A 20,063-nucleotide genomic window follows, 5' to 3' on the forward strand; every position below is an offset into this window, starting at 1 on the left:
CAGTGCTGGGGTAGGTCTGGGCTCCTCACACAGGAGACACAGGGAGGGGTTGGAGCGTGGGCAGGGAAGGGAAGGGAGCTGGGAAGGGGCTGGAGCAGCAGGAATATCTGAGAGAGCTGCGGGAGCTCATCTCAGAGAAAAGAGGGATCAGGAGGGACCTTTTCCTGCCCCACAACTCCCTGACAGGAGGGAGGAACTGGGGAGGGTCGGGCTCTGCTCCCAGGGAACAAGGGACAGGAGGAGAGGGAACGGCCTCCAGCTGTGCCAGGGGAGGCTCAGGTTGGATATTGAGAACAACTCCTGCATGGAAAGGGCTGTCCAGCCCTGGCACAGCTGCCCAGGGAGGTGGTGGAGCCCCATCCCCAGCGGGATTTCAAAGCCCTGTGGATGTGGCACTTGGGGACATGGCTCAGAGTGGATCAGCCTGGGCAGTGCTGGGGGATCGGCTTGACCTGATGATCTTAAAAGCCCTTCCCAACCTCAAGGATTCTGCAAATCTATGAACATGCAGCTAGATCAGATTCTGACCAAAAAATTAGTCCCTCCCCTTTTACATTTACCCCCAAAAATGAAGCAGGAGCTCCCTTCCCATCAGCACTTTGCTGTCCACAGCACAGAGGGTGCACGAGCCTCTGAGAACACTCAATTTAACTAATTCTGCAGTTTCTCAAGCATAAAGCAAAAGCTGCTCACAGAGATGTTGGCAAAGGCTGTTCCAACCATGAAGTAGAAGAGCCTGGGCTGGACCTCCAGGATGTCAGAGGGGGACAGGAAGATCCACGTGGTGCAGAGCAGGAACAGCAGCACCGGGGACACGAGGGGCAGCAGGATCTCATACACAGAGTGGTGCTTCAAGGTGTTGTTTTTATGGGCCCTGGAACACAAGGAAAGAAACGAAAATACATGGAATCAATGGGAGATCCCTGGTGCTGCCCCCAGGAAATACCTGAGGGGGCTCCAGGAGAGCTGGAGAGGGACTTGGGACAGGGGCTGGAGGGACAGGACACAGGGAATGGCTTCCCACTGCCAGAGGGCAGGGAGAGATGGGACATTGGGAAGGGATTCCTGGCTGGGAGGGTGAGGAGGGGCTGGCACAGGTTGGCCAGAGAAGCTGTGGCTGCCCCTGGATCCCTGGAAGTGTCCAAGGCCAGGTTGGATGGGGCTTGGAGCAACCTGGGCTGGTGGGAGGTGTCCCTGCCCGTGGCAGGGGGTGGGACTGGATTCATTTGAAGTCCCTTCCCACCCAAACCACCCTGGGATCCCAAAAACTCACTTGTAGAAGTTGTACAGGCTCATGGGCAGCGTCACAGTGAGAGCACAGGCTGGAAGAGAACAGAGCCACGTCAGGGCCCTGGCAGAGGGTCCCTCACGTGCCCCCTGCACGTGCAGCTGCCTGGGCCCTGCTTTGAGGGTCCCTCACATGCCCCCTGCATGTGCAGCTGCCTGGACCCTGCTTTGAGGGTCCCTCACGTGCCCCCTGCACGTGCAGCTGCCTGGACCCTGCTTTGAGGGTCCCTCACATGCCCCCTGCATGTGCAGCTGCCTGAGACCTGCTTTGAGGGTCCCTCATGTGCCCCCTGCACGTGCAGCTGCCTGAGACCTGCTTTGAGGGTCCCTCACGTGCCCCCTGCATGTGCAGCTGCCTGAGACCTGCTTTGAGGGTCCCTCACGTGCCCCCTGCACGTGCAGCTGCCTGGGACCTGCTTTGAGGGTCCCTCATGTGCCCCCTGCATGTGCAGCTGCCTGGGACCTGCTTTGAGGGTCCCTCATGTGCCCCTTGAATGTGTAGCTGCCCAGGCCCTGCTTTGAGGGTCCCTCATGTGCCCCCTGCACGTGCAGCTGCCTGGGCCCTGCTTCGAGGGCCTTGCAACAAAAACCAGCCCCGAGGGCGCCCCAGGAGCGGCTGGGCACGTCCAGAAGTAGGTGCTCCTACCTCTGCTCCAAGGGCTGTAATTAAAACTGAGGTCTGCTATAAATTAAAGACATTTCCATTTGAAAGAGCTGCATTAATGAGCCCGGTGTTGTGCGTTAGACGAGGGAGAAAGTTTAATTATAACACAGTTCTAATGGGACGTGAGGCGAGTGCAAACGCCACGAGTGACGTGGCTGAGCACGAGTTTCCAGTCTTCATAACAAAGGCAGTTTGCAGCTTCTCCAGCTGTGTGCAAACACTTCCAGTGCCCACAGTGCCAAAAAGTCGTCATTACAACTTGACAAACGACACAAACCACCCGAATGACTGAAAGATCTACACCCCAACCAGAACCATCAACCACCGTACCCGTGACAGCCCAGCACAGCTCCTGCCCTGCTTATCCAACACAAGGTATTTTAACACAGCTGGAAATATTCCTGCTTTAATAACCCAGCTCCTACCCCAAACCCTGCCCCTGTGGGCACTGGGCTCTATTTTTCACACTGGAAAAGCACATTTATTGTTCACATGTGAAGTTATGGGGTCTGTGGGCACTGGGCTCTCTTGTTCACACTGGAAAAGCACATTATTATTATTCACATGTGAAGTTACACGGCTGCCAGAGGAAAGCTCAGAACATCCACCTGATAGAAGTGCAGGCACTGCACTTAACACAGCAATTAACTTGAAACGAAGTAATTACAAAGAACACAGAAAATTAACTGAGCAGGAGCCTGTGAACGAGGCAAATGGCATTAAATGAGGTCAGCTCAGCTCCGCTCTTTGCAGCAGCTTCTTTGGACTGACCACAGGAGAGAAAGGCTGGGCTTTTATTTCATTTTTATTACTGCTATTATTGTTCAATGCTCAGGTGGGTGGATGGAGGGCAGGATCCCTACACAGCAGAGCTCCCACCCACCTCCAGGGCTGCAACGTCCCTCCCACGCAGTGTTTGTGCTCTGGGGTGAGGGAGCCCCACGGCAGCAAAACAAGAGTGTCCTGACCCCCCCCAAAAACAACCCAAGGCTGGGGAGGCCCCACTGGATGCCAGGTCCCAGCACCCACCTGCACATGGGGCTTTATCCCCTCAAAACCCTGCTTTTATCACACTGGTTTTATCCCCTAAACTCCCCCCCCGGCTCTCACTGCAACCAAACTGAGCTCCCCCGGTGTGTGAAGGCAGCCCAGGCAGACGGGAGTTAAGCTCCCCAGAATAACTCAGCAGTGTTTTGCAAGGCTGGGAAAGGGCAGGCTGTGAGAACACCCTCCATTAGTCACCTCAACAACAGCCCTGGCAGCAAACAGAGCAGCGTTAGCACGGCATTAACATCGGCTTGGTTAAAAAGGGGGAGTTTAAAAGACAGGCTTCAACATGGAGCTTCTTACCAATAATCATTGCAGTGAATAGGTCTCTATATAAGAAATTAAACAGGAAAGGTGCATACCAGGCCTCAACTCCCACAAAGGCTGTCACTATGTAGACAATTGAAATGGTCTGAAAGAAAGCACAAGGACAGGCGGGCGTGAGGAACGCGACGGGCACGGCTGGGAGAGTGTGAGAGTGTGAGCTGGGACTGTGTGAGCTGGGAGAGTGTGAGCTGGGAGAGTGTGAGCTGGGAGAGTGTGAGAGTGTGAGCTGGGAGAGTGTGAGCTGGGAGAGTGTGAGCTGGGAGAGTGTGAGCTGGGAGAGTGTGAGAGTGTGAGCTGGGACTGTGTGAGCTGGGAGAGTGTGAGCTGGGAGAGTGTGAGCTGGGAGAGTGTGAGCTGGGAGAGTGTGAGAGTGTGAGCTGGGAGAGTGTGAGCTGGGAGAGTGTGAGCTGGGACTGTGTGAGCTGGGACTGTGTGAGCTGGGAGAGTGTGAGCTGGGAGTGTGTGAGCTGGGAGTGTGTGAGCTGGGAGTGTGTGAGCTGGGACTGTGTGAGCTGGGACTGTGTGAGCTGAGAGTGTGAGCTCAGAGTGTGAGCTGGGAGCGAGCTGGGAGTGTGTGAGCTGGGAGAGTGTGAGCTGGAAGTGTGAGCTGGGTGTATGTGAGCTGGGAGAGTGTGAGCTGGGACTGTGTGAGCTGAGAGTGTGAGCTGGGAGAGTGTGAGCTAGGAGAGTGTGAGCTGAGAGTGTGAGCTGAGAGTGTGTGAGCTGAGAGTGTGAGCTGGGAGTGAGCTGGGAGTGAGCTGGGAGTGAGCTGGGAGTGTGTGAGCTGGGAGTGTGTGAGCTGAGAGTGTGAGCTGGGAGAGTGTGAGCTGAGAGTGTGTGAGCTGGGAGAGTGTGAGCTGGGAGAGTGTGAGCTGGGAGAGTGTGAGAGTGTGAGCTGGGAGTGTGTGACCCGAGACTGTGTAAGCTGAGAGTGTGAGCTGAGAGTGTGAGCTGGGAGAGTGTGAGCTGGGAGTGTGAGCTGGGAGAGTGTGAGCTGGGAGAGTGTGAGCTGGGAGAGTGTGAGCTGGGAGTGTGTGAGCTGGGAGTGTGTGAGCTGGGAGTGTGTGAGCTGGGAGTGTGTGAGCTGGGAGAGTGGGAGGTGGGAGAGTGGGACTGTGTGAGCTGGGAGTACCTGGGCTGGCACCACCTGGCAGTTTTGCTAAGGCACGTTCAGCCCAACCCACCCCAGGAAGGAGGAAAATAAAACAAACCCAGAAACTCCCCAAGGCAGAAGGTGTAATCAGAGTGAGCTGGGATTGGATCGGGCAGTGCCCATCCCCGTGCCAGCACTGCTGGGGCAGCAGGGCCAGGGCAGTGCCCTCCCTGGCACTGCTGGGGCACCTCCAGTGCTGGGGCAGCTCTGGGACCTCAAACAGGAGACACAGGGAGGGGCTGGAGTGTGGGCAGGGAAGGGAAGGGAGCTGGGAAGGGGCTGGAGCAGCAGGAGGGGATGAGGGAGCTGGGGGGGCTCAGCCTGGAGCAAAGGAGGCTCAGGGGGGACCTTCTGGCTCTGCAACCCCCTGACAGGAGGGGGGAGCTGGGGGGGGGTCAGGCTCTGCTCCCAGGGAACAAGGGACAGGAGGAGGGGGAATGGCCTCCAGCTGTGCCAGGGGAGGCTCAGGTTGGACATTGGGACAATTCCTGCATGGAAAGGGCTGCCCAGGGAAGTGGTGGAGTCTCCACTCCTGGTGGGATTTAAAAGCCCTGTGGATGTGACACATGGGGACACGGGTCAGTGGTGGCCTGGGCAGTGCTGAGGGATGGTTGGACTTGATGGTCTCAGAGGGTTTTTCCAACCTCACTGATTCCTGGAGAAGGGCAGGACCAGGAGCCAGGATGCCCTTGCTCAGCCAGAACCCACGAGATGTCCCGAGCACAGTGACAGGTTTTACACCACAAGTTCCAGTGACCCCAGAGGGTTCACTCAGGGACAGTTTCTTATCCATCTGCTGCTGGATTACAGGGCAAAGGCTCACAGGGAATATTTCAGCTTTACCAGCCCCCCTGAACTGGTGGAACACGCTGCAGGGCAGCTCAGCCCTCCAGCCCTGCCCTTCTGCAAGGGGCACGAGCTGAAAGCACGGACATTAAGCAACACTTGTGGAGAAAGGGCTCAGAGTGATCTGGGGTTCAGCTCCGGAGTCCTTTACCAGGAGAGATGATTATTATAATTATTATAGTGCAGCTGCATTCACTGAACTCTCCTTCCAGCACCTGATGAGCCAGAAGATAAATAAAACAGGTGTAATCAGACATAAGAGGCTTTTTTACAACGAGGGTGGTAAAACACTGGCACAGGTTGTCAAGAGAACGTGTGGTTGCCCCATCCCTGGAATTGTTCAAGGCCAGGTTGGACAGGGCCTGGAGCAACCTGGGTGAGTGGAAGGCACTGCCAGCAATACAGGGGACCTGTCTCATCCCAGCTGTCATCACAAAAAGCTTCCTGCAGAAATTCCTTAACGAGGGATGGACACCCCAACACCCCAGAGGGTCCCTCACCATCAGTCTCAATGCCCACTGCCCAGGCACTGGGGGTATGGGGGGGCACCTCCTTGGGAACCTTTGCTCCAGGCATAGCAATTAATGAGTCAATTAACCCCGCTGTGGTTTTGGCAGCTGTCCCAATAGCGCCAAAGGGCACCCCAAACATCCAGCCTTGAACTCACCCGCACCGGTGCCACGCAGGAAACTGCCCGAAGCCACACTTCAGGTGGCCAAGACACGCGCTGAGAACCAGGGAGAGAGGAAAGACAAGGCAATGCCCACCCTTCAAACCTCGGTTTTCCCGGAGAATCCACCTCCAAGGGGAAAATTCCACGACTGACAAGGCTCTGGAGGCGAGCAGAGCCAGCTCCTCCCTCGCACCCCGCGGCAGGCGGGCACACCCCAACCCAGGGGCTGGCTGGGCACTCACCACCTGGCTGATGTCATATCCCCAGGGCAGGAACAGAATGCCCGTGTTGTACTTCTCCCAGTGGGAGAGGATGAAGGAGAACAAGACCACCCAGAGCAGGAGGTAGAGGACGAAGACGCTGACGCCGGTGGAGCCGCGGCCGAAGGTGGAGTAGACGGTCACCACGAAGTACACGCAGGCCCAGCTGTCCAGCCCGTGGTCAAAGAGCTCCCCCAGGGGGGTGCTGGAGTTGGTCCGGCGCGCCTGCTTCCCGTCAACTCCATCTGGGAGGAGGAGGAGGAGGAAGGGGCAGTTCTCCTGGACAACCCACACACAAAGCGCAGGGGAGCCACCGCTCCCACCCTCCGGCAGGGAGCAGGGAGTGAGGAGTGGGACTCCCACCCACCCCTGATCAACGGGAGGCTGGAAACGCAACAGGCTGACAAGGTTACGTTTAGTGCCTTGTATTTCCTCTGTATTCCTTAAAGCAGCCCCTTCCAGAGCCTAAAGGGAGAGCTGGAGAGGGACTTGGGACAAGGGATGGAGGGACAGGACACAGGGAATGGCTTCCCACTGCCAGAGCGCAGGGAGAGATGGGAGACTGGGAAGGAATTCCTGGCTGGGAGGGTGGGAAGGGGCTGGGCTGGAATTCCCAGAGAAGCTGTGGCTGTCCCTGGATCCCTGGAAGTGTCCCAGGCCAGGTTGGACGGGGCTTGGAGCAACCTGGGCTAGTGGGAGGTGTCCCTACCCATGGCAGGGGGTGGCACTGAATGAGTTTAAGTTCCCTCCCAACCCAAACCATTCTGTGATTCCTGACTATTTAAAGCAGACCCAAGACAGGATTTCACAATTTATCTCAAATTTGTCTCGGTTCCAGTTTCCTCCTTTCCTCATCTGCTGCTCTGGGACAACTTCCTTCTCTCCACTTTGCAAAGCAGCTCCCAGAAGCTGCTCCAGCAGACCCAGGAGCAGCTGGATCAGTGCCTGGCGGGAGACAGAATCCAACATTTCCCAGGGGGCTCAGAGACCGGGTGACAATGCAGCCACAGCACGACCAGGTGAGCACAGCCCAGCAGGAACACTCTTACCTAACGTGTAGGCCATGAAGTTGAGGAGCCCCACAACGATCCACACTCCGTTGGGAACGTGCTGGTGGTCAGGAGCTGCAGGGATCAGACAGAGCCGAGTCAGGACAGCTCAGGACGAGCTCCCAGGGGGGTTTGTTTTGGCCCAAGAGGCCCCAGGACCAAGCAAAGCACCTGCACAACTCAGTGAAACCGGGATGTGAATTTTTCGGGATGTGAATTTTTCGGGATGTGACGGCGGAGCTGCTTCACCACAGCTCATGGAACCAGGACACTGAGGAATTTTTCTTCCAGGATTTAACTTCTCCTCTGTCCCCAGATCCCCAAAAATCACAGGATCTAAGAACTGGGGCCAGTTCCATAGCCCCACTGCAGCACCACAGAGTTGTGTGCAGGGGACTCTCCTCGATCCCTCACTCAGAGCATCGGGTGGATCCTCTCCGGGATGTGGCAATTCCCGGTCTCCGTGCCAGGATTCCCCGCCCAGTCTCCAGTCCCATCCCTCCAATGGAAAAGGAGCTGCTCCTTCATGGCACCCCCACCTCCCACAGCAGGGCCCTGGCAGGGAGCCAGCACGGCCAGGGAGCCCAAGGGGCGCTGGAAAACAGCGGGAGGGCACGGAGAGGTCTCCTGAAGGAGCAGTGGGTGGGACTGGAGGGCCTTGAAGGTCCCTTCCAAGCCAAACCATTCTATAATTCCATGTCTGATGTCCTGGGGATCCTCCCCTTGACCTACTGTCAGATTTTCCTCCATGGCCCAAGGACCAAACATGACCCAAATCTTGGCAAACAGCCCCTGATGCCACCCGAGCTCTCGACAGCCTGGACTCCCCCACCCACCAACAAAGGCAATCCCAAGAAACCAGGATCTTCCCACTTAACTGTGTTTTGATGACAGGCTCAGCTTTAGAAGAACAAGAATGAACTCTCCAGAGCAACCCAACCCAACCCTGGCAGGGGCAGAGGGAGAGAAAACACGGAGAGGGATCCACGGAGAGTTATCCCGCTGTAACCCCTTCCCTGGGACTCTGCCACGAGGGAAGGGACAACCGAGCCTTTGGAATCACAGGCAGTGTTGGAAAGCTCAAAGCTGTGAACAGGGAGGCTGAGGAGGAGGATTTGGCCTGGTTGGTCTGCAGGGGTGGAGTGTTTTGCAAGAGAGCAGCGAGCAGGGATGTGAGGAACGAGGCTGCCGGTTCCAGGGAAGCGGCGCTTCCCACGTCACCCTGTGATTTTAAAACAAGGGCACTGGGTTGTTGTCTGCTCTGTAGGATGAGCCCATTCCTGCCCAAGATTCCAGCTGTTTGCTCCTCCCTCTGTAGGATAAGCCAATTCCTGCCCAAGATTCCAGCTGTTTGCTCCTCCCTCTCCCGCCTGACGCCAGGAGCTCACTCCCCTGGCAGCCGGAGGGAAGGTGTTGTACCCAGACAAGTCCTGCTCAAGAAGCCCAGTGGGTTCAACCCCCTGCTCTGTCCCATCACTTGGGAAGGCCCAGACCCAGGGGCCTCCCCCACACGCTCTGGAATTCCCAGCACATCCAGTGGCAGATCCACATCCCGCCAGGAACGCGCGGCCTTACCGGAGGCGTAGAAGTCCGGGTCGAAGTACGCCATGAGGAAGAAGTTGAAGACAAGGAGCAGGAAGCCAGAGAAGGTGATCAAGTTTGGGGCCAGCCAGGTGGGGAAGATCTGTGGGGAAGCAGCAAAAGAACAGAGGAACTCCTTAAACCACGGGCGAGGGAGCACGTGCTGCGGGGACGCCGTCCGGAGCATCCCGAGCATCCTGAGCATCCTGAGCAGCAGGATGGGATGCAGGGACTCAGGGCAGGCTGCAGGCAGCCCCTGGGGGTTCAGGGCACCCCAAAAGAGGCAGCTGAGGGTGTCCCAGAGGCGGCTGGCGGGGCTCACCTTGACGATGGTGTTCCAGAAGGGATGCATCACGTACAGGGACAGGGGGTTGCTGTCCACGGCGCTGTACTGGGAACCACAGAGGAAACAAAGCCACAGGTCAGGGCTCAGAAACACACGGGAAAAGCCAGAGATCCGGAATCACAGGGGTTGGAAGGGACCTTAAGGATCATCTGGTCCCAACCTCTCCACCATGGGCGGGGACAACTCCCACTATCCCACTTATCCAACCTGGTCTGGAACGCTTCCAGAGCTGGGGCATCCACAATCTTGTTCCAGTGCCTCACCACCCTCTCACAGTGCAGAATTTCTTCCCAGTATCCAACCTAAATTTCCCCTCTTGCAATCTGCATCCATTACTCCTTGTCCCATCACTGCTGTTCCAGGAATACTGAGCTTTCCACGAGGACAAAATCCACCCGAGTCTCGGCACTGCAACAGCACTTGGGTCAAGGGTGGAGTCTCCCCAAAAACAGTGTGAACATCCCAAAAAGCCCCCCCCGACCCTGCATGGGGCACCCAGGGCACTCCTGGTGCTCACCCACCGACCCTCCAGCCTTTGGAAGTGTCAGCTCCAGCTCTCTGAGCCGGACACGAGGCAAGGAGAAGATGCTGATCCATCACTGGGCACCTGCCTCCAACTGCTCTGCCCTGCCTGGGTGGGGAAAAACGAGGAGGGAGAGCTCCTGCCCCTCATCCCACCACTTCTGCAACATTTCAGGTGCTCAGGGCGTGTTTGGGGGGGGGGGAAATAAAAACAGAAATGCAAATCTAAGGCTGAGACAACTCCAGTCAGGGAGTTCAACCTGGACATCCTTTGGCTCTGGAGAGCAGCACGAGCTGTCCTCTGCTCCCACAGCCCTTCTGACACAGATCTCCCTGGCTAAAGTCCTCTTCCCCAAGAAACACTTTGATAAGAATCCCAAGGAAATTCCACAGCCTATGGAACTCCTGGGCTCATACCCTCAGGGCTGGGTGGGGCAGAACCTGCTGCCCACCCACCCTTGGCCCCCGTGGTTGGGGCAACCCCCACCCCAGGTCCCCAGAAGGGGCATCTGCTCGAGTCCAGTCCCAGCACAGAATCCCAGACTGGTCTGGGTGGGGAGGGAGCTGAAATCTCATCCAGTGCCACCCCCTGCCTTAGGCAGGGACACCTCCCACTAGCCCAGGTTGCTCCAAGCCCCGTCCAACCTGGCCTTGGACACTTCCAGGGATCCAGGGGCACCCACAGCTTCTCTGGGCAACCTGTGTCAGGGCCTCCCCACCCTCCCAGCCAACAATTGCTTCCCAATGTCCCATCTCTCCCTGCCCTCTGGCAGTGGGAAGCCATTCCCTGTGTCCTGTCCCTCCAGGCCTTGTCCCCAGTCCCTCTCCAGCTCTCCTGGAGCCCCTTTAGGCTCTGCAAGGGGCTCCAAGGTCTCCCTGGATCCTTCTCTTCCCCAGCTGAGCACCCCCAGCTCTCCCAGCCTGGCTCCAGAGCAGAGGGGCTCCAGCCCTGGCAGCATCTCTGGGGCCTTCTCTGGACTCTCTCCAGCAGGTCCCAAGTTTGGTCTGGCTGGTAAAAGGAAGCCCCTGCCCAGGCAGCAGCTCTGTGTCCCCTCCCAGCCCCTGGCCCTGATCCTGCCCCGTCACTGCACCCAGGGGTTGCTCCTCCCTGCTCCTCTCCTCGCCCACAAATCCCATTTTTCCCTGGAAGCAGCCTGTCCGTTTCCAAAGCTGGGGAGAAAGTGGTGGGAAAGGGACAAGCAACACCCTCCAGGAGAGGCAGCAGGGCCAGGAAGGGGCAGCAGGGCCAGGAAGGGGCACCAGCTCCTGCCAGGCTCCCATCTCACAGCGTTTGTTCCCAACAGGGTGAATCCCACCCTTGGCGAGGATTTCTGTGCCCCCTCCCAGCCCTTCCCTGCCCTCCCCAGGCCAGATCAGTCCATCTCCCTGGGATTCAGCCCCGGAGCTTCCATCCCCACGCCAGCCATCCCACGGGAGCTGCAGAGCCAGCAGCAGCAAACCCCGAAGCCGATGCCGTAGGGGGGCGAGGGATAAGCCACGAGGAATTTCCATCCCAGCTTAATGCAATTTTGGGAGGCAGAATTCCAAATGCTTTGCGAGGTTAATAGGATTTGAACCACCAGTCAGGGGAGGAGGAGGAGGGTCTGATTTAATCTCATTATCCCCAAAACAAGCCTGGAACAAGAACACGGACGCGAGGCTCGGAGCGAGGCAGGGGAAGCTCTGGAGCCTCCGTGCTCCTGAGGAACCTTGGGGAAGCTTTTCCAGGCTCATGGCTTGGGAAGCTTTCCCCTCTCCCTGCAAAGACTGGGGATAACAGTCAAAAGGCAGCTTTTCCCCATGGCCACACACATCCCCACCTCTCCTGCAGAGCTCAAAGAGCTGGAAGGACTCGTTTCTTGAGGGAAGGGGGCAGCTGCTCTGCAGAGGTTTGTTGATACAACTATGGAATCATGGAATATCCTGAGCTGGAAGGGACCCACAAGGATCATCAGGTCCAGCTCCTGGCTCTGCACAGACACCCCAGCAATCCCACCCTGTCCCTCAGAGCGTTGTCCAAACCCTCCCTGAGCTCTGGTAGCCTTGGGGCTGTGACCATTCCCTGGGGAGCGTGGTCAGTGCCAACCACCCTCTGGGGAGGAACCTTGTCCTGAGATCCCACCTGACCCTGCCCTGGCACAGCTCCAGCTGTTCCCTGGGTCCTGTCCCTGGTCACAGGGAGCAGGGATTCGTGCTGCCCCTCAGGAGGAGCTGCAGACCCCAATGGGTCTCCCCTCAGTCTCCTCCTCTCCAGCTGAACACACCAAGTGCACTCAGCCCCTCCTCGTGGTCTCCCCTTCAGACCCTTCCCCACCATTGTTTTTGGCCCCTGGATGCTCTCCCATGGCTTTGGATCCTTCCTAAACCCCCAGCTCCAGGCAGTCTCCTGGCAGGACATGTCTCTGGCGGTGCTGTGCCAGCTCAGGGGACACCCCCGGGGCACAGGGGGCTGGCTCTGGTGCCAGGCTGGCTGCCACCCTTTGGGACACCCAGCACACGGCTGCCTGCCCAGGACAGACGCTCCCAGAATTCCAATGAGCTGCAATGAGGGACAGAACCCTGCCCAGCCTCCCCCAGCTGCTTTTCCTCGCCGGGTTTCTTCCCTACAGACATTCCCAAACTTGCCCCTTCCACCTCTTGGCCTGTGAGGCCACAAACCCGGCGGTGTCTGAGCTCTGTCATCCCCTCACCTCTGTCCTCACTGCAGTGAGTGTCACCTTCTGCATTCTGGGTCTCCACACACTGCTGTGGTCACCCACATCCTTCCAGGGGTGGCTTTTCTATCACGACCAACCATTCCCACCAGCCTAGACTCGGATTTCTGCCTCGTTTTCAGGGAGGGAGGGTCAGAGGGAAAAGGAGAAGTGCCCAGGAGGAGTTTCATCCCTCCCAGAGCAGCCAGGCATCTGTGCCAGGTCCTGCTCGAGTCCAATCCCAGCACAGAATCCCAGACTGGTCTGGGTGGGGAGGGAGCTGAAATCTCACCCAGTGCAGACACCAGCACCGTGTCTGCAGCCACGGCCGCAGGAAGGAGCTGACCCAGCCCTGACAGTTCCCTCGGGATTCGGGTCAAAACTCCTTCAGAGAAGAGCAAAGGCAGCAGCAACAATCCTACCACTGGCACCTGGATGGGGCCTCCAGTGCCCCAGGGAGCCACGGGGCACCCCAAGAGCCAGAGCCAGGCCCGGCGGCCGCGGTGCCGTCGCAGACGAGCTGGCTGGAGTCGTGATGGGATTTATGGACACAAATGGCTCGTGGGGCTTGAAAACAACATTAATCTTGCAACCAGGAGGCTGCTGGAAAATTCAATTAGGCGTCCAAAGAGGAAAAAAATAGAGATTTATAGCCCCGAGCCTACTAACAGCCTTCCTGTTCCGGAAAACCAATTCCATGCTGAAGTGATCCGGCTCCCCGGAGCCGGCGGCAGAGCAAGAGCTGCCACAGACCCACGGAGCAGCCTGAGGGGGAAGGGACCCCCAGGGCCCATCGAGTCCAGCCCCTGGCCCTGCACAGGACAGCCCCAGCCTCCCACCCTGTGCCTGGTGGGATTCACACCATCCCCCCTGTCACACCGGACTCAGGGTGGGCTTGGGGAGGACAGCAGGCAAAGAGGGGTTTGCACATCCCATCCTGCTCACAGGCTCCCCAGGAGGACCCATGGCAGCTGTACGCCACGGGCCCACGTTTCCACACCATGGGTGCAAGCAGCAGAGCAGCTCCAGCCAGTCCACAGGGCCGCTCCCTGTAAATCTCCTTAGGCACAAAGAGGGCACAAGGCAAAGAGCCTTCTCCCATCAGGCTGAGGATGAGGCAGGAGGCAGAAAACTCACCAACCCCAGCCCACGGGAGTGAGCAGGGCCGTGCCAGGAAAAACAAGGCCCGTTTGCCCTCTGCCCACACTCGGCTGAGGGGTGAGGAGTCACCTCACCCCCGATGGTACTGATTAACCTGAGCCCTGTTTGTCGTTTCTAAGGTCACTTCTTGGCTGGCAGCAGCAGGGATCATCAGCTTTGCCACGCTGGCAGTGCTAGAGATGCACCCACCACAGGAGCTGATGGGTTTGGCTGCCACCAGGAGCAGCAGCAGGCAGGGAACAGCAGGAGGGACGTGGATGTCCCCCCTGTCTGCCCCAGCGGCAGCTCCAACACCAGCCCCTGGCCTCACCCTGCTCGGGCTCCACTGGGCAGGTTTTAGACATCCAGCAAAAAAAAAGACCTTCAAAACACAGCAGAGAATCATGGAATGAGGTCGGAATGAGGTTGGAAAAGTCCTCTGAGACCACAGAATCCAACCATCCCACAGCACTGCCAAGGCCACACTGAGCCATGTCCCCAAGTCCCACATCCACAGGGCTTTTAAATCCTGCCATGGATGGGGCTCCACCACCTCCCTGGGCAGCTGTGCCAGGGCTGGACAGCCCTTTCCATGCAGGAATTGTCCCAATATCCAACCTGAGCCTCCCCTGGCACAGCTGGAGGCCGTTCCCTCTCCTCCTGTCCCTTGTTCCCTGGCAGCAGAGCCTGACTCCCCCCAGCTCCCCCTTCCTGTCAGGGAATTGTGGGGTGGGAAAAGGTCCCCCCTGATCCCCTCTTTTCTCCAGGCTGAGCCCCCCCAGCTCCCTCAGCTGCTCCTGCTGCCCCAGCCCCTTCCCAGCTCCCTTCCCTTCCCTGCCCACGCTCCAGCCCCTCCCTGTGTCTCTTGTATGAGGGGCCCAGAGCTGAACACAAGCAGGGGCTCAGCAAGGTCAGAGCCCCACACCATGTGCAAATTCACTGGGAAAACCAGATTCCTGCCCTGCCAACAGTCTCTGACATGGCCTTGGCACCAGCTGGGAGATTCCCAGAATGGTTTGGGTTGGAAGGACCTTAAAGCTCATCCAGTGCCACCCCCTGCCATGGGCAGGGACACCTCCCACCAGCCCAGGTTGCTCCAAGCCCCGTCCAACCTGGTCTTGGACACTCCCAGGGATCCAGGGGCAGCCACAGCTTCTCTGGGCAGCCTGTGCCAGGGCCTCCCTGCCCTCCCAGGGAAGAACCCAGTGAAGTCTCGCTCTCCAGCACAGCAGCTCCAGGCAGGACACGTGGAGGAATGAGGCTCTGAGCCAGCCCCACCTCCCCCCTGCAGAGTCCTGACCCCATCCCAAGTCCTGTTGGTGCAGTGGAAATCACTTCCCCACGGACACAAAACGTGGAGAAACACTTGATGTTGATGGCAGGCTTTGGAGAGCAGCCTGCCAATTCCAGCTGCATCCAGGAGCTCTCTGTGCCTGGGAGCATTAAATATCCATGAATATGGGTCACCACCACTTCCACTACAGCTGGAGGTGATCAGCTGCAGAAGGATGCAGAGGTGGTGAGCACAGGGGAGGGAATGATGAACCTTCAGGGGCAGGGATGCAGTTGGAACAGGATCAGCCAGCAGCAAACCCTTGGAGTGGGAATGGGAGGGATCAGAGCAGCGACTCAGGGCAGGAAACCTGAGGGAGGGGGGAGAAAAGACAGAATCCAAACCTGCCACAATAACACTGCGACAGCAAAGAGAATTTCCCACGGCTGCCAGAGTTGGTTTGGGCTGCAGAAAACACGGGGGATGTTCCTCAGGGAGACCAGGAGCTGGGTTTGATCCCAACCCACCATTGCTGGGATAGATGGGATGCTGGGGAGGAATTCTTGGCTGGGAGGGTGGGGAGGCCCTGGCACAGGTTGCCCAGAGAAGCTGTGGCTGCCCCTGGATCCCTGGAAGTGTCCAAGGGCAGGGGTAGAGCCAAAACAGCCACAAGCTGCGTGACTCCTGGTGAGATATCCCACAGAGGTTTGAGATTCCTCCTGGAAAACCTGCAGGACTCACTGGGGACTGAGGGCACAAAGAGCTTCATCACCACCCCTGTGTGGCTAAAACCAGAGAGTCTGGGAACTCCCCACCCAAACAGGGTCCATTCTCTCTGACACCCCGCAGAGCAAAGGGCACTGCTCAGAAACCAGCAGCAGTTCCAGGATCGTTCAGGAAGAAGGGATGTAAACACACCCACACCAGGTGAGTGGCACCAGCTCATCACCCACCAAAACCTGCCAGCACACACCAGAAGTGTCTGCAGAAAGCAGGATAAATCCCTTCCCCTCATCTCCTCGCTCAGCACAGGGACAAAGCTCAGCCAAGGCTCGTGAGCCGGGTCGTTCCCAGTTAATCCCGGGATTGCTGCTGTCTCCTCCAACCACGGCAGTTTGCAAACCATGAGAGCTTCAAGGGGCACACTAAGCTGGGCAGAGGTTCAAAACCCTGAATTTAATCACAGAACAGGAGAAGAAAAATCCCTCTAGCCTGGGAATCACGGCGTCTGGGAGCACTCCTGGACTTCCTCACAGCGCAGCCAGGCAGCCGCCTTGGGAAGCTGGGTGTGTTTAAAAGCTGTCTCAGAGCAATTAAAAAGCCCCTGGGGAAGGAGTTAAGTGACTCCAGAGCTGGGCTCAAAGGCCTCCCCTCCTCCTCACCCTTCCTGCCAAGGAGAAGCCAAGCTGGATGTCTGGAGGGAGGCACCGGCCTTTCCATCACCGTGGCCTCGAGCCTCACAGCCCCATCCCAGTGGAAAACGCTCCCTGTCCTGCTGCCCTGGCTCCCAGTTCCACCAGTCTGAGCTGCCACTGTGCCCCTGAACACCCTGCAGAGCTCTCCTCAGGGCTCCCATTTCCAGAGCAGCCATAAAATCCTGCCGGGAACAGCTCCCGGCTCCCTGCGGCAGCATCCGCAGCCCTGCTCCCCACGGCACTCCAGGCCTGGAGCCAAAGGGATTTCCTGAGGACACTACACGGGACCAGCAGCTGGATTCCCACCTGGAAGGAGCAGAAAAGGGAGAAGAGCATCCAGGAAAAAAGTGCTTTCCACACTAAATGGAAATCCTCGGATCCAGCTCCCTCTCCAGGTCTCCTGAGCTCTCCTGTGAACGCTCTTCCCATCTGACACTGGAAATGAGGGATAGAGTTGTTTTCCTGCAAGAAAATCCTGTAATAGCTTGAATAATCAAATGTGGGAAGTATCTTCTCCCGATGGGGCCTGCCCAGCTCACTGCACACAGATCAGAGGCCCGCTGGATGCTCCACCAGTGGGAGTCCCACCATCCAGAGGGATGTAGGATCTACACTATTGCACCTTTAGGTCCCTTAAGGGCACCACCAGCTCCTGCTCAGACACAGGGACATAGAATGGAAGGGTTTGAGGGTTTTAGCAGCAGTTTTGCTACAAAAGGCCCTTCCCAGGCCTCACTTCAGTCCCCTGTTGCTGGACTCACACTTGCCCTGGAAGCTTCTGGGATGAGCCACCGGCCTGTGCCCCCTCTGGACTCGGACACGACACGTGCCATTGCCTTCCCATCCCGTCCCTCCCGTACCACAGCTCAGGAGTGGCACTCCCACATCCTCCTTTGCTGGCGTCTCCCCCAGACCACGATTCCCCAGGACAATGCCTGAGGTCCAGGTGACACCACGACAGAGGTTTGTACCTGCCCCTCCACGACCAGGAACTCACGGGAGCAGAGACCCGCCCTCGGCCAGAGCCTCCTGCACAACACTCCTCCCTCCAGGGCCTTCCCTGCTCCTACAGCACCTGGATCCAGGGGCCACAGAGGCAGCACAGCCCTGGGAATGGTCACCAGTGGCTCCATCACACCAGAAGACACCAGTAGAGCGCAGGATCCCCTGGGGTAGAGCTGGAACATGTGGAATCACAAGCAGCTCAGACAGCACCGAGTGAGGAAAGGCCACAGGGAACGCAGGGCACGTGACTGGAATATGGAAAGACAGGGACAAACCACGGGAGCTGCTGTAACTGCCAGGACACGTGGAGCTGCAGCACTGTGCCCTCAGTCACAGCATCAAATCCCAGCATGGTTTGGGTGGGAAGGGACCTTAAATGAATCCAGTCCCATCCCCTGCCATGGGCAGGGACACCTCCCACCAGCCCAGGTTGCTCCAAGCCCCGACCAACCTGGCCTTGGACACTTCCAGGGATCCAGGGGCAGCCACAGCTTCTCTGGGCAACCTGTGCCAGGGCCTCCCCACCCTCACAGGGAATAATTTCTGCCCAATCTGCCTTCTCTCCCTGCCCTCTGGCAGTGGGAAGCCATTCCTCCTGGTCCTGTCCCTCCAGGCCCTCATGGAAAGTCCCTCTGCAGCAGACAAAGCAAGACAGGAGCAGACACCTCTGTAAACGTTCCAGATGGTCCCATTTTCCCCCCTTCCCATAAATTTATAGGAGAAGGTTGCCCAGAATCTGGCCCGAAGCTGATCTGCAGGCAGGTTTTAAGAATCCGACCTCTGGCATCCAACTGGGAGGTTTCCCCCTGGAAACAGCAGTGCCTTGGCCGCAGCTTTCTTGGCAGGGGACCCCCAGTGCTGGACAGTGAGGGAGGGCTGAGTTTGGCAGAGGACACCCCAAGCCCTCCCAGAGCAGAGCCCGCTGTGCTTTGCTCCAGGGGCAGCATCCACGGCCTGCCCTTGGCCCAGGGCATGTCTGACATGAGATCTCCCCCTGCCAGCACCACCCACACCTGGCCAGCAGGCCAGAGGGGCTGGAGCACATCCCCCTGGGATCTGTCCACAAGGCAGGCCTGGGACACGGCACCTGCAAGGCTGGAGCTGTTCCCTTCCTTCCCAGTTCAGCTCAGCTTGTCCCCAAAGGTACATGTGCACACCCAAAGAATTCCCTGCTGCAGAAGTGTTACAGGTACAGAATCACAGAGTCCTTCAGCTGGGAAAAGCCCTCCCAACCCATGGATCCCCCCTGTGCCTGATCCCCACCTTGTCCCCCAGCCCAGAGCACTGAGTGCCACGGCCAGGCCTTCCTGGGACACCTCCAGGGCTGGGCACTCCAAACCTCCCTGGGCAGCCCCTGCCAAGGCCTGACCACCCTTTCCAGGGAGAAATTCCTCCTCCTGGCCAACCTGAGCCTCCCCTGGCACAGCTGGAGGCTGTTCCCTCTCCTCCTGTCCCTTGTTCCCTGGCAGTAGAACCCGACTCCCCTCTGCTCCCCACTCCTGTCAGGGGGTTGTAGAGCCAGAAGGTCCCCCCTGAGCCTCCTTTTGTCCAGGTTGAGCCCCCCCAGCTCCCTCAGCCCCTCCTGCTGCTCCAGCCCCTTCCCAGCTCCCTTCCCTTCCCTGCCCACGCTCCAGCCCCTCCCTGTGTCTCCTGTTTGAGGTCCCAGAGCTGCCCCAGCACTGGAGGTGCCCCAGCAGTGCCAGCACAGGGAGGGCACTGCCTTGGCCCTGCTTCCCCAGCAGTGCTGGCACAGCCCCAGGGCCATTGGCCTCCTGCCCCCCTGGGCACAGCTGGGATCGTGCCCAGCTGCTGCCACCAACACCCCCAGGAAAACGTCTCAGGTACCATTAAACCTTTGAACCCTCTCCGACAGCACCTTGTGCCACGTGGCTTCCTTGGGCACAGCAGCTCTTCAGTGTCCCTTCAAGAGCAACCAAAGGACGGGTCCCTCTCCCCCTGCCAGGCTGTGCCAGCAGGAGCACACCCCTGCCTGTCCCCCCTGCAGAAACGTTCACTCTGCAAAGCTGAAACCAGCCGGGCTCCCGACTCGCCGCTGCCCGTCTGTGCTCCCGGCAGCCAGGGCAGGGGACACCCAGCCAGGGCTGCAGGGACCTGGGGATCATCCTGCACGAAGCTCCTCTGCTCCTGCTGGATCAGCTGCAGGGACATCACCTCCCCTCTGAGGACGTGCTCCTTCCCTGGACACGCTGCCTCCTCCACGGCCCCAAAATCCACTCGTGTGGACGGTGTGTGGCCAGAGCAGCTTCTGCCAGGCATGGTTTAAAGGCTGAGCCAGACTCAGGGGCTACAGAAGGGTGACCAGAGAAGCTGTGGCTGCCCCTGGATCCTTGGAAGTGTTCAAGACCAGGCTGGATGGGGCTTGAAACAACCTGGGCTAGTGGAAGGTGACCCTGCCCATGGCAGAGGGTGGGACTGGATGAGCTTTAAGGTCCCTCCCAAGCCAAACCCGATTTGGGAGCCTGATAAGGTCAACCAGCTTTGGAATCTGGACAGGGCAGAGCATGACAAGCCTCAATGCCTAAAGCAAGGCTGGAATATGTGACCCAGTACCAGAGAATTGTGCTGGATCAGCCACTTCCTCAAGGCTAAAGCAGCCAAGAACAAGGGTTCCCAAGGAAACAGGAGACAGAGGAAGGAAGGAAGGGAGCAGGACAGAGGCAGAGATGATGCTCTTTGAGCACTAAATGAACCCGCCCACTCTTACCAAAGTCTCCATTGACCCAGTAAAACCACAGGCTCAGGAGCAAAGCTCCTCCTGCCA

General features: G+C 58.4%; 1 protein-coding gene across 3 annotated transcripts in view; it reads right to left on the reverse strand.

The window, feature by feature from the left end:
* Nucleotides 1-20,063, reverse strand: part of SELENOI (selenoprotein I) — a 30,675-nt gene that overhangs the window by 7,893 nt on the left and 2,719 nt on the right. For all 3 annotated transcript variants that reach the window (XR_004356190.1, XR_004356191.1, XM_032683471.1), the window contains exons 2-8: nt 9,210-9,278; nt 8,882-8,990; nt 7,307-7,381; nt 6,240-6,502; nt 3,302-3,410; nt 1,274-1,322; nt 694-874 (exon numbers count right to left, since the gene is read on the reverse strand). Coding sequence is in view for 1 of the 3 variants with exons in the window: in XM_032683471.1 (XP_032539362.1) it covers nt 694-874; nt 1,274-1,322; nt 3,302-3,410; nt 6,240-6,502; nt 7,307-7,381; nt 8,882-8,990; nt 9,210-9,278 (855 nt within the window). In the remaining 2 variants the exon portion in view is untranslated. The remainder of the gene's footprint in view (nt 1-693; nt 875-1,273; nt 1,323-3,301; nt 3,411-6,239; nt 6,503-7,306; nt 7,382-8,881; nt 8,991-9,209; nt 9,279-20,063) is intronic.

Source organism: Chiroxiphia lanceolata, chromosome 3 (assembly GCF_009829145.1).
Source record: "Chiroxiphia lanceolata isolate bChiLan1 chromosome 3, bChiLan1.pri, whole genome shotgun sequence".
Lineage (NCBI taxonomy): Eukaryota > Metazoa > Chordata > Aves > Passeriformes > Pipridae > Chiroxiphia > Chiroxiphia lanceolata.